This window comes from Larus michahellis, chromosome 9 (assembly GCF_964199755.1).
Source record: "Larus michahellis chromosome 9, bLarMic1.1, whole genome shotgun sequence".
NCBI classification, from domain to species: Eukaryota; Metazoa; Chordata; class Aves; order Charadriiformes; family Laridae; genus Larus; species Larus michahellis.
This window is the reverse complement of record NC_133904.1, coordinates 46,317,233-46,330,980: the sequence shown is the minus strand read 5'-3', so window position 1 is coordinate 46,330,980 and position 13,748 is coordinate 46,317,233. Positions and strand designations below refer to the sequence as shown.

The following is a 13,748-nucleotide window of genomic DNA, read 5'->3' as shown; positions in this document are numbered from 1 at the left end:
ACCCGCCCTGCCCTTGCCACGCTGTCCTGTCCCAAAGCCATTTCTCAATGGGATTCTACCAGCTACGCCAGCTGTAGTGCACCAGCACAGGCGTTCTTTGTAGAGTCCGTGTCATGGTTTGGGCCAGACTGGCCACTGAAGTGAATGACAGATGCTCTCCCCACCCTCTCTCTCTCCAAAAAACGAGGAGGGAGAGAGAAAAAGAGACTTATGAGTAAGAAAGGTCCTAAACTCCCTAAGGTGTTGATTAAAATGTTACTGGAGATGAGAAGGAAACCGGGAACAGCACAGATAACCTCAGCGTCAGGCAGACCTCTGGTCCGGGCATGGCACACTGTGCGGAGCCTGTGCTGAGGTCAACCAGCACTGGGGGCATTACGGTTTTTGTGGGATTTTCCTAGAAGTAAAGAACTCTATTCATCACTTCCAGTGCCAAGAAAAAGGACGATAATATGAAAAAGTGCTGCTCTGCTTCTAGATAAGGACAAGGAGACGGCAGCGGCGTCATCACCGGGAGCCACAGCCAGACTCTGCGAGGATCAGCCGGGAGAGACTGTCTGCAGCCAAGTGATACCCGCAGCACAGCAGGCAGGACGGCAGCCAATCACTAACCCCGTGGTGTACAACAGCTGCTGGATGGGACTACTACACCACTGCAACCTGATGGATAACAAGTTTGTGTTACCCGTGACCACAGTTGCTTCACTATAATGCAATTTTCCTTCCTCCTCCAGCATCAACGCACGTGGCTGCTGCTTTTACTGCTTGGTTGTAGTGTCCTGTACCTGGGGAATGGAAGGTTGCTTTTCCTTGACTTCCACGTGCCAAGAATTTACAGGACACACCCAGGCATGGCAAGCATGGTGTGAGAAAGGGAAAAGTGCCCCTCACGTGTTCCTTTCATAATTATTTTTGTACCGTTTCAGACTAGCCCTCCTCACGCAGACCACGCCAGCCCAGCCATCAATTTTTTGTCTTATATCACTTTGCGCTTGCTAACACAGAGCTTTCCAGAATATGAGAAAAACTTATTTTGATCTGTCTCTCCCGGGCCGTATGATTCCACCTCCTCCAGCCCATGCCCAACATTTTGCCGTCCCGTTTGGAAAAGTAGTATCCGTGTTATCACAGCTCCCCAAAGCAGAAGCAAGAGATTGCTGCCGAGGCTCATCTTGGCGTACAGCTGTCTGCGCTTGCATATAAAGGACAAGAGATTTCTCCTGCCTCTGTCCCCCCAGCCAAACATGTAAAAGTAAATATATATATATATAAAAATATAAAAATATATAAATATATAAATATATGCACGCTTTTTTTTTGCCAAGCAGCTTGAGTTTTAGCTTCCTGGTTGGTACATACCCTTCTAGTGGTAGGTTCCCTTATGACTTAGTCCAAGTCGGTTTAGGCTTCTGCCCTCCTGTCCAGGGAGCCGTGTTGCCCAGGAAGGGGTTTCATTAATTTGAACTCAACGTGTTGTTTTTTCTTCCGGTTCTGAACCAAGAAGTACGTGGACACTGCAGCCCACACAAGCTTCTCCTGCTTCTCCCCGTCCCAGCGACTGCAGATTGGAGTTGAGTCTCATGGAAAACTTCTGATGGAGGAATACGGGGCTACAAGGGAGGAGCGTGTGAAACCAGGTCCCAAAATCTCTTGAATCTCTGCTGAACCTTTTTTCTCAACTTTATCAAGTAGGATATAGGATATCAGCAGAAGCATTTAGACCTTAAGCTGGTTAGATGTCCTCTTTAATTACAGGTATAACTGCAAATACAGTGAACAGTAAGAAATTAATTGAACAGATGATTCTCTAGGCCGAGACCGTTAAACAACCACAAGGATATGGAGGTTTTCTAACCAAATAAAGGCATAAAAATTGCGTGTAGCAAAATCACCAGCTTCGGGGAAACAGAGATCAGAATGTTATAACCTGAAAAGAATCAAATTCAAACCCATACCAGTAACATGCTCATAATTAGATCAATGTTAATAACAAGTAGTCAAAAAAAAAAAATCATAATTCTATATATGCTTTTAGGCATCGTTTTGCACAATGAACTACCCTTAAATAAGAATATATGTAAAAGCAAGCAATGGCAATGAAAACAAAGACCTTGAAAGAAGAGGAATAAGATAATATCAGAGCTCCCAGGGCTGTACACACAAACCTCCTGTTTTTAACGTTAAATTACATAGTCTAATGAAGCCGCCTATCAATGACAATGTAGGTGGAGCTGTCTTTAAGCCACATATAAGACTATATGAAATATTTTTTGTCTCCACGTTGCCACTACTTCGGAATCAGGTACGCAGCAGCATTGATGCTCCGGTCTCCGGTATTGCGCTTCCACAGAAGCAAACATCGTCTCACGACTGTTAAAGGAGGGTTGTACTTTAGAACATGGTCTGGGATTTTATTGACCGCATTCAGTTATTCTGGTTACTTGCATTATAAATGTTAAATTTGGATGTAACAACAGCAAAGTGCTCGCATCGATTTAGCTGTATACAATGAAGCAGAAGAGATTTCTGTCATTAGGGCAACAGAAAAATTAAGAGCTGCAGACGGCAGAAAAAGACATGTGAAATCTCTTGAAGGTAATGTTTCAGTAGAGAATAGATACTTCTAGAGGAGTCTAGTGCTCAATTACTTAATAATACAGATTAACTATAACTAATATTACCTTTAATTAATAATAACACATCTCATTACAGTTAAGAAGTCATGATTTCGGAGTCTCAAAGATTTTCTACTTTGATAAATTCCTTTTTTTTTTTCCTCTCTAGGCATTTAATTGTTCACCTGTTTCCAAAGTTGTCCACAGGGAAATGCAGGTGCATATGGCTCTAATCTCTGCTTTTAATTGAATGCAATTAATCAATTCAACCTAGCAGCTAAATTGCTACATGCGAAAGGAGGATCAATCTGTGGTGCAGAGTGGGATGGTCAAACCAGCTGCCTGTAGCTCTTGGGAATCATCTCTTTTCAGGTTTGTATACCTAAAATCTCTACCACTTAAGTGGGATATAACGAAATAGAGTCGAGTACATCAGTTGGAAGGGAAGTACAATGACTATTTGTGTCACACTGGCAATGTAAATATTTAGGGCATTTCATGACTCTTAATTTAAAACACAGAGGCGAGATCCGTCAAAAAGCCGGTAAGAAAATGAATAGTAAGGACCTTGGTGGTTTGGCTCCTGAGAGTACTCTCTTAGATCTTCTTGTATGTAACGTGCATGTTAAAAGTTGTTATTTAGAAAGCAGTGCAAGGAGGAAAAGCGGGAGAAATAGGTGTTTAGGAATAAAAGAAACAAATGAAACTTCTTTTTTTCTTTTTCTTTTTTTGAAGTCGAATTAAAAAACAGAAGGGGAAAAAGCCTACTCAGCAGAAAATGTGAAATAGAGTAGAAGTAATCCTTAAACTTTCCTCTTTTCACCTTCCCTGAGGTCTTCTGTTCTGCCCGCACCTCTGACGGTAGTCACGGAGGCGCTTTTTTTTTTTTTTTTTTTTTTTCTGAGAAAGAGGAAGGAAAAACCATCATCATCTGTCCTGGGTTCTTGGTGACAAAGTGAGCGAAGGAAGGAAAGTGTTCACCCCCGACTTGGAGAGAGCAGCTCTGTTCTACGCGAGAGGGAGAAGCTGCAGCCCCGGGAAGGATGGGAATGCTGGTGAGAGCAGCTGTGCTTCTGAGTCCTCTTCTCTTCTGCAATGGTGAGTGTATGGAAAGGTCTCCTGACGGGGCAGTTCCTTCCCTGGCACCGGTGTGTCTGTGTGTGTGTTTGTTCGGGGGCTGGTTCTCTTTCAGGAACAGAAATACGGCAAAAAGGCCAATGTCTTTGCTGCTGCCTCGGTGTTCAGTTGTTTCAAATCCAGTGGTTGTGGAGTGCGACAGTGCACGAAGGCTATGGAAATGCTGCTCATGTACTTGGAGTACGAAGATCCCGTGTACGTTGTGACGGTTATTTCACAGAGCACAGCGAGCAGCCCAGCGTGAAGGGTCTGGTTAGTCCTTGTGTTCCCAGGAAGCGGGAGGTTTGGAAACCAGAAGAAAAGGGTAAAGAAGTGTCTATGGAAGCATGGGCTCTTCCCGACGAGTGACAAAGTCAACAGACCTCATCTTTATAGGGAAATGTAAAGAGTTTTGGACTTCTTTGATCCGTTGCTTAAATTTAGCTTAGTCTGAAAAAGCAGCACCTTTCAGAAGAACAAACGGGCAGCAGAGGAGGGAAAACCATAAAACCTGTGGTTTGCTGTTAACTTGCAAGGGCAGACAGCAGCTGTGACGGGGGAACTCCACAACTCGGCCTTGAGGCAAACTCCTTCCCTCAGGTCTAAATCATCCACTAATTCTGCTCCGATGCTCCGCCTGCTGTTCACCTGCTTGTAAGTAAGCACCAGGCAGAGCATGGGAAGGAAACTGCACACATGGCACGTGGCAGTGCCCCTGGCAATCAGCTCTCTCCCATCTGATTCCTCACATGACGTGTCTTTTTTGTTAGCCCATCCCTGAACACACCATCCTTCATCTTCTACACTGACTGCCCAGGCCTTTGACGTGGTGGATTCCACTCGCTGATGCTCTCGCCGCTGCTTCGTCTCCCAGGAGCTGCCCTCACTCTGCTTTATTTTTCATTTTCTTTCTTCGTTCTTCCTGCAGCTTTTCTGGACCTGACTGGTCCCAATGAGATTGAAGGCATGTGGAAGGAATCTACCACGTTGCCATGTGCCTATGTGCCTGTGGAGGACTTTGTGCAGCAAACACTCACGTGGACTGTGGTACATGACCAGAGCTCTGGCACCATTTTTCGGAGGGATGGCTCTGGCGACCACATTCTCCTGTCCGAGTACAGAGACAGGGTCAGCGTGCCGAAGGATGCCCCAGGGAACGTGTCTCTCCACATCCTGAACCTGGAAGTCTCTGACAGGGGAACCTACACTTGCCAGGTCACCTGGAGAGCCAGCAACAACAGCCTGATAACAAAGGAGATCACCACTAAAATGGAAGTTGTTAAAGGTAAACCCAAGAAAGAAGCTGCACAGGACTGGAAGCCTTGGCTCAGGAAGGCTTTTAGGAATTGAATAGACCAGGTAGGCAGTGACCGCCCGCTTCTGATGCAGGAGCGTGCTGCTGAGCGGTGTCAGACTCCGGCAAGAAGCAGCGAATAGGTCAGAGAGAGGAATTCTGCCCACCATCCTGTGGTTTGGGGGCTGGAGGAGGATTTGTGGCCTCTTGTTTACCAATATGTCCCTGGCCCAACCTCTATCTGATGGTTCAGTGTTTCCAAGGGACACGTACCAGAGGGGAAGTCCCTGGGATATTGCATTGATTTTCTTTGGCCAAACTCCATCAGCACGTGCCCAATCTCCCTTTGCCTGGGCAGTGGTGATTTATAAAGGAATGGAGATGGCATCGACCCAGCAGGACAGGCCTTCGTGTAGGAGGTGCAGTGGGTGGCATAGTTGGTACAGGCACAGCTAAGCCAAGCTTAACTTGTGAAGAGAGAGATGATGTGAGAGCGGTGCCCCTCTTCCTCCTGGGAAAGCACTGAAAGCCAGAGCAAGACCTGCCATGGAGGGGGGGGAAGAACCTTCCCCACCGCAGCCATGGCCAGCCTGACCTGGGCCCCATCTGCTTTGTCTTCCAGTTGCAGTGACCAAGCCCGTCATCAGGGCTGGCAAGCTGGGGCTGACGGTCCCGGCCGGAGCCAGGAGCAGCCTGACCTGTGTGGCCAGCGGCTCCCCCCCCATCAGCTATCGCTGGTTCAGGAGCAGCCCGGGAGGGAAAGCCCAGCTCCTGAGCAGCCAGGCGGAGCTGGCGTGGGACAGCCTGCGGCTCTCCGACGCCGGGATGTACTACTGTGAGGCGGAAAACAGGGTCGGGGACGGGGCTGTGCAGCAGAGCGACGCCGTTGAGCTGAGGGTGAGAGGTGAGTTCCCAGAGCCGCAGCTGGATGGAATACACCTGGACCCCTTCCGTACTGGAACGGAACAAGGTTCCTACTTCCCTTCCCTGAAAGGAGAAAACACAAAAAGCCTTGGCCTTCTGCACTCCGAAGCGCTTCTCATCACTGGCTCTGGCTTTCTATCCTTTTTTGTTTCCTGTATTCAGTTTCCCTCCACCTCTTTAGGGGAACTGCTCTTTTCTGGTGCAAAAGAGGTTTTATATTTAAAACACGTATTTATTCCTCTTTGGCTTTTTTGAAATTCTTGCTGGCTGTGTAATGCTGCCTATTGCGGTTTAGACAAGGAATCAGGACTTCATTTTGAGTACGAGGAACGTGGGTGGTGATTCAGCAGGTGAAAAACAATCAAACTGGCCTTTGTTCCTTATGACGGGCCACCTGTTTCCGAAAACACACTGCATTTCTGTGCTCTGATGTATCCAGGCTCTGCAAGACAGTACATGATGGATGCCTTGTGGAAGGTTTGCTGCTTTCCTTGGTTGGTAACTCGGCCATCAGAGCCATGAAGCCTGTGATTGCAGAGCCAAGCACAGATACCACACGGTGACGTTTGGAAGAGGCAAAGCCTCCTGAGCTCTCAGTGGAATGAAGACTATGGCTGAAATGATGTGTTATTTTTCATAGCAGTTGCATGAAAAATGTGTACAGCAAGGGAACTAGAATTAATGACGGCCAGGCTTGTTAACGCTGCTAGCACGCAGTCCCTACTTGTCCTCTGGATGGTGGCTGGTTCCTCATAGTCTTGCCGCACCAGTGGAGAAGTTCTGTATTGCAGCAGCATCACAAACATGGCTAAACTGCTGCGTGAACCTCTCATTCACCTCGCAGATCTGCCCGCAACCACAGTGGCCTCTCAGAGGGATGGCAGAACCTCGGGGAGACACCACCCAACCACAGGTGGAGGTAACACCAGTTTCAGCTGGCAGCAAGGACGAGGAGTCAGGAGATGGTTTGACACCAAGTTTAGCAGTGGATTTTGTGGCTGGGGAATACAGTCTTCGCAGTAATATACTTTAATCCATACGCCTTAGTTTTCAATCTAGATGTTTCTGAATGTAGAACATCCTCCTTTCCTCAGTCTCCGGTCCGTAGCGGGCTTTTAGCTTGCTCTTAGGGAGGTTGTGTCTCCATATGAGAGGTTCTGTATGCATTTTAAGGCTGCTAGAAATACCATTTCCTAACTTGTAGACCATATAGGATGTTCTAGGTTCTGTTCCGGTTTTTTGGTGTGTGGTTTTCTTTTTTTTTTTTTTTTTTTTTGAGGGCTTTTTTGCTTGTTTTCTGGTCCTGAATGAAAGCTGCTGAAGTGGGAGGCAGTTTAGTGTCTCTAGTGGCAGATACAAGCGATGCAAAAGCTGCTGCAGACCCGAGTGGAAACAGTCTCCCTGACCAAGGATGGTTGTTTTGAGGGAGGGCTTGGGACTCCCAGTTTCTTTCTGTGGGATGTGGGAATTCAGACCTGGGCTAGAGTAGGTCAGCTTGTGGAAACTTTGTTTATTCGGGGGATGCGTTTTAATCTGAATTTACAGTGCCCCACCAGTCACGCAGCAGGTTGTGGGAATTGGCATCGGTGACAAGAAGCTAAGGGACGATGTTGACAATTGTTGACTGTTCTTACAGCAAAAAACCAAACGGAGCTGGTGTTCACAGGTACCCCAGAAATCTCTTGGACTTCATGGGACTCTACCACTATTACAGGTGTGTCCATGTATAGACATACATATATATCTAGCATATATATACAGAGTTTGTGTATACATAGTATAGATGGTTTATATATACTATAGATAGTATCTATCATATGTGTATATATAGTACTATATATACACTATAATATAGAGAGTATAATATAACAATACATAATAATTATTATTACTGTTATATAGAGAGAGTATATAGAGAGAGTATATATAGTACTCATTTATAGAGTTTGTCTATTTTCACTGCTTTGTAAAGGTGATGGAGATACTCTCTTTTGATCACACAACTATAATCCCGGATCTCCCGGTGCTAAAATGAGGACTGGAAATGCACCATGGGCCTTTCACTCCTGTTTGTTTTGCAGATCTGCCCCCAACCGTAGTGACTCCTGAGAATGGTGTGGGATATCCAGAAAAGAATTATACAGCTCAGGGTGAGTGGAGAGCAAAACAAAGCTAAGAATGAGATTAGGGACACAAACTGGCCGCTAAGTAGTCAATACCTTCAGCCTCAAAACCAGCGGTCTGCCTTTTGGCTGCAAATTGTATTAATGGCTGTTCTTGAGGGATCTAGATGATTCATGGACACTCTTTAAAAGACTCTGAATGTTTTTATGGAGGGGTAAAAAAAGCTTTCGCAGTTGGAGCATATAGAGTTACTGTGCTCCCGAACAACAGTCCATTTTGATCTTTTGAGTGTCAAAGCGGGAAGAGTAGAAAAGCGTTAGTGTGCAACTCGGGCAGATCTTCTGTACCTCCTCTAGCTTTGTAGTGTAGGTTTAAACATGTTCCAAATAGCACTGAAGAGTATCCTTGAATGAAAAGCTGAGACTTGTTATTTCCTGAGGTGTAGTGCAACTCTTCTGCCCAGCATACGGCCTCCGTTCCCCTCAGCATTAGGAGACTTTGCTGGGTGTCTACGGCCACAGTCTCTGGGTGAGATGTGTATGCAGTAGGCCTGGCCAGCTCCCACAGACGTCCCTGGGGACGAGCAGGGACAACTCTGTGTGCCCACAAGAGGGCTGGCTGCTGTTGCCCTCAGGGAAGTGGTCAGTGCCACGTAACGGCTGCTGCTGTGACCTGGGAGAAGCTTCTCCGTTTGAAAGTCTTCTGCTGTATTGCTCTAGATTTCCAGAGGAGTCGCCTGCCCCTGTACCTGGTCATCCTCATTGCTGTGGTTTGCGGTGCTGTGCTTTTCCTTATCATCTTTCTTATCATTTGCATTAGAAAGCCCAAAGATGGTGAGTAGAATATTCTGTAAACCTTGAACGCGCTGTGCATGGCCAACTTGGGTGTAGCTTTGAGGGCTGCTGGGGCTGGGGCTGTGCACGCAAATACCTGTAGAAGCTCTGGCACGTGCATCGTACAGGCACTCCATCAAAATGTGCATGGATCAAAATAGGTGGGGGAAGGTCGAAAGAGGCGGAGAAACCCCCATCTCGTCAGGGAAAACCAGTCACAGCAGTCAGGGAGGACCTGCCGGGTGCTCCTCTGCTGCCTGTTGATCAGATCTTTTAATGTATCTGGTATTGAGTTGATCTTGTCCTGCTACTGTAAAATACCTGTTTGCACCAGCTGCTGTTTGATATTTCCCTTAGGAAAAGCCTGGAGGAAAAGAGGTCATCATTAATTCTCCCTGTTCAATAGAAATTCATTTCCTTTCTTGCCTTCAGACATAGGATGTATTTACTGAATGCTTCTGTCTAGAAGCATAAATACAAGAAATACTAGATATTTCTAATACTAGAAAACGCCTGCCCAAATGCTTTCTTCAAGTCCCCTTGCTCACTAATAACACTCAGCAGCGTACAGAGAACATATTGGGGGTTTGGTTGTTTTTTTTTTTTTTTAATACTGATGGCCATACTTTTCTCCTTGTCCCTTTTGTTTCCTTAATTACCTTTCTACAACTCCGCCCTACCAATTAATAATAATAATTATCAAACACTCCTTTTTCTTTTTTTTTTTTTTTTTAAGGAATGCAGAATATCCTCTTTCTCAATTGTACTTTATTGAACTTCTAATGAATAGGAAAACTGTGGGAACGGGGAACTTCTAGTTTCTAAACTTGACTTTACCTTTGACCTTGGGCCAGTTGTTTTGACCCAGTTGTGCTACAGCTGGGATATGGGTTGTTTTCATTTTCTTGGACTGAATCCTGGGAATAGGAGTCATCACCCACCTAACATGATCTCCAAGGTTCCTATTTTTATTTTGTCTTCAGCGGTCGCTTTCTTATATCAAAAAGAGACATAGTAGAAATTCTTTTTTGAGAATATAAATACAAATTATTGACACAAATTTCTGATTATTCTTTTCCAGCTCAAGTCTATGAAGTAAAATTGTGAGTATAACCCTTTATCTAACGTACTGGGGAGTCTTTGGGGACAGTATCAGAGCAGAAAAAAACCCAATGGTGCTACTTATCTGTCAAGATGAGATGCCTCTTAAGCAGTATGGATGAAGAGGATCAAATTAGCTCAGTAGAACTTTGTACTGATGATCTGTGGGCTTTCCACAACAACACATAACGCAGGAAGAAAGATCCTTTCCTTTGCAATACTAGAGTCATAAAAATGAGTAAGAGCTCTTCATTAACTCCTCAGCCCAATGAAGCCTACTGAAGGTTATTGCCAAGGATAAATTCCCAGTGTTTTTTCAAATGCAAAGAACAGGAATTCCCCTTCTAGAGAGCTAAGGCTCCCGATGCACAGATTAGACTCCGACTTACCCCCGGAATATCCTCGGCTGAACCTTTTAATCATAGCCGCGGCAGGAAGCTATAACTATTTCTAAACTCAGGTTTCAGCATCCTGATCCTACTTGTAACCGATGCAAGCCATACTGGAAAGCCTAATAATCCAGTCGACACATACAAGGAGAATGACCTATCTGGATGTTAATTAAAGTGTGGATGACTTGAGTGCCAGGGTAGAACATGCCAACAGTGTTTTTCCAGGTGCTGTGCTTCCCAAGCAGTTTATAAAGCAGCATGCTCAAGTAGTAGTTGAACCCTGGGCAACTGAATAACTGGTGTGATGGCATTTCTCCTCGCAGGACTTACCTTAATTTTAAAGATATTAGATGCCATAAGCCACATGGTGGATGCAGGCTGCGTTCAGTTCACCATTTGCCATTCCTTCACCACTTTTTAAAATATATATATATGTGTGTGTGTGTGTAAACACATATGTTTAACTTGCAAAGAGCAGTTGTCAGGTTGTGCTGTTCCAAGAAATTATGGGAATCCTTGTGTTGCTGACATACTTCTTCCTGCCTCTGTAACTCTCCCTGGATTGGAGGCAATGCTGCTATAATGTCCAAGGTTCTCCTGCCACCTGGAAGAAAAGGATAAGCTTCTCTCCTTCAGAATACTGTCATAATCCAATGGCCCAGGTTTACATGGGTTTGAATCAGACAGCCATCAGAATTTTGAGCAAGACTGGAGGGAGATGCTTTGCCTACTCTGGTTGCAACTCTTCTTTCATATTTTATTTTGATTTCAGACATAACTCGAGAGCAGCAGCTTCAAGGCATGAAAGTACGGGTCATTATGAGGAACCCATCTCCTCCACTGAAAACAACTATGTGATGGAATTCATGAAAAACAAAGGACCTGAAGAAATAAATACGGAAAAGAATGAATATGACCGTGTTGGACACAAGCAGGAATCTGAATATGAAGTAGGGGACACTGCATGAGAACCAACAGTGCTCTACAGATAGCGGTCCTGAGGAGTACTTTCATCCAGGCAAAACTTATCTTCCTATTCACCTTTGCCTCTGAAAGTAGGTTGGACAAGCAGTTTTTACTCCTCCATGATTTATGGAGCCTTAACAATCTCTGCAGTGAAAATGCAAACCTCTTTAGGAACTTCATTTACAGACGGCTGTATAGATCTTCTGATTTTGCTTTTTTTGGTTCCCTTTCACCAGCTCTGTAGAAAAAATCCCCTTGAAAGCCTGGGTATGCGGATCCCGGGTCAAGAGCACTGTACTAAATGTGCTGCTTTATATGACCAAAAGGATCTGCGTTCACAGCCTTCGTGTGGTGGGAGTAGAGCCAGCACCCAGGGCTGCTCAACATCCCCATCATCTTTGGGTGAGAAGCGAAGAATAAGGCTGCCCTGGGAATCGGCTCTTCTCCTCCCATCCACCTGAAGTGCTGCATAGGTGGTAGAATGTCCTTTTAAATATGAGAGCGCCCTTAAAGAAACGCTGAAAGACTGATTGAAGCCGGGATAAAACCAAGAAGGTCACCACACTAGGAGCGGCAGTTCCAAGAGAAGAAATGTCCCTATGCAGCCATCGCGCTGCACTCCATAAGCCTTCCTGCAGCACTCGCAGTAAGATGCAGACACGCTTTCTACAGTTTTGGTGCTGGATGGCTTGGGCGATTCTCACGCTGCAACAAGGCACACCCTTTCTGAGTTCACCTTCTCTATTCTCTCTTTTAATGCATGTTTAACACGTGCAAGAAAGTAGGTACTTTTCCATACGTTTGTGCATAGGATTGTCTACGCATGCCTAAATTATTTTGCTATGACTACTTTTGTACAACCAGCTCGCCTTTAAAATGCCCTCACAATTACAGCTCCTCGGTGGATACTCATGAAGTCCTTTGCCCCCAGCTTAGAAGGCCTGAAGGGTAAACCGAGAAGCTTTGTAATTCATGATTTCTACTACCTTGAGTAAATCTAAAACACGGACGCTGCAGAGTTATGGAAGAACCTTTTTATAATGAACAATAGGGCAATCCCGTGTCCAATTAAAAGCCATGCAGACAGAGGTGAAACAAAATGAGTGCTCTGAGGGGCAAGGGGGATGTCGGTGGCGCAGACACAGGAGTAGTGGGCCCCCAGATTTGCTGTTCGCACTCTGCAAAGATCTGCATCTGCAGGTCTCTGCAAGGATCAGCTCAAAATTCACCACTGTTCAAAAAGAGCATTAGGTGCCACTAGGTAAGGCATTACAATGCAATAGAAAACGTGATTGTGATACCGCGAAAACCCATGGAACGCTTCCACCTCACGTATGCGTGCAGGTCTCTCGTCTTGAGAGGGTTTAACAGAGCTAGAAAAGTTACTGACAACAACAATAACTGATGATTAGGCATGAAACCAGTTCTGTGCAAATGTATTTTGCTTTCTCATCTTGGGCGGGTGGGGGGGGGGGGGAAGAGAAGAACGAGGCAAAATGAGCGAAGTGTGCCCTTCGTGACCAGCGTGGAGAAGATGAATAGACACTATTTGTTTACAGTTTCTCTGAAGAGACAAGGAAGCAGACGTTAGCTAAAATTATCTGGCAGCACACTTAAGGGGAGAGGAAAAGTTATTTATGCGGTACAGAAATAAGTGTGGAACGCAATGCTACTCATCCAGTGCTCTGAAACCCAAAGTACACAGAGGTTCAATGAGAAATTACGGCAATGAGCGTTATAAAAGTTCATCAAACTCCAGAAACCGGCAGGCGCATTTTACACGGGTATTTAGCAGTGACCTTATGTTTTCTCCCTGAATTTCCTGTACCACAAGTTCTAATTGTCTTTGTTAAGAAGGTACTTAAAAATCAAGGGCTGGGTTACCTCGATTCCAAAATGGAAAGGGAACAGCCCCAGCAGCTTTTGGTGGTGGTGATGTCTTGGAAAAAATTGTCAACATGTACATGCAGCTTCTAGCAAATGTGGGGAAGCACATGAAAATCATTAAACTTCAGGACTGCAAAGTTAGTAGATTTTGTTATACTTCTCTTTATTTTGTCTACAAAGGTGAGTGTGCGTGAATGTCTGTGTGTGCCCAGGAATTACATTCCCAGGAACACCTTAGCTCCCTCTACTTGAAAGCAGAGGAATTATTGTGAATCTGCTGGAGCTTGGGGTATGGTTTGGATGTGGTGTCGGTGATGTTTGCAGACCGTAGTCAGACACAGGTTAGGGAACAGAAGATGCAAGAGCTGCTGCTAGTCCACTTTGAGGTTCAGAGCTAATGAAACGAGACATTTAGGATGTAAAATAAAATGAGTTCTGTTATGAAGAGTGTAAAAAGCCAGTGTAGTCTGGCTGTCTTCCTTCCTAAGCAGGAAGG

General features: G+C 45.3%; 1 protein-coding gene across 7 annotated transcripts; it reads left to right on the top strand.

The window, feature by feature from the left end:
- Positions 1–1,434: 1,434 nt before the first annotated feature.
- Positions 1,435–13,392, top strand: LOC141748846 (V-set and immunoglobulin domain-containing protein 4-like). 7 transcript variants are annotated; one of them, XM_074601493.1, is made up of 11 exons: positions 1,435–1,637; positions 2,785–2,987; positions 3,525–3,713; positions 4,660–5,016; positions 5,648–5,929; positions 6,794–6,868; positions 7,586–7,663; positions 8,031–8,099; positions 8,793–8,906; positions 9,988–10,009; positions 11,172–13,392. In XM_074601493.1, exons 3-11 carry the CDS (start codon positions 3,659–3,661, stop codon positions 11,365–11,367), a joined length of 1,248 nt encoding a protein of 415 aa, XP_074457594.1. In that variant the 5' UTR covers positions 1,435–1,637; positions 2,785–2,987; positions 3,525–3,658; the 3' UTR covers positions 11,368–13,392. The 7 variants fall into 7 exon arrangements, with proteins under 7 accessions (XP_074457594.1, XP_074457595.1, XP_074457597.1 ...); XM_074601494.1 differs by having other exon boundaries at positions 3,521–3,713; XM_074601496.1 differs by lacking the exon at positions 1,435–1,637 and having other exon boundaries at positions 2,775–2,987.
- Positions 13,393–13,748: the final 356 nt, after the last annotated feature.

Excerpts from the sequence above, each read along its gene's own strand:
- LOC141748846 (XM_074601493.1), top strand. The coding sequence starts at position 3,659 with ATGGGAATGCTGGTGAGAGCAGCTGTGCTTCTGAGTCCTCTTCTCTTC. Across the intron at positions 5,017-5,647 it reads TAAAATGGAAGTTGTTAAAG|TTGCAGTGACCAAGCCCGTC; the intron begins GTAAACCCAAGA and ends TTTGTCTTCCAG. Across the intron at positions 8,100-8,792 it reads AAAGAATTATACAGCTCAGG|ATTTCCAGAGGAGTCGCCTG; the intron begins GTGAGTGGAGAG and ends GTATTGCTCTAG.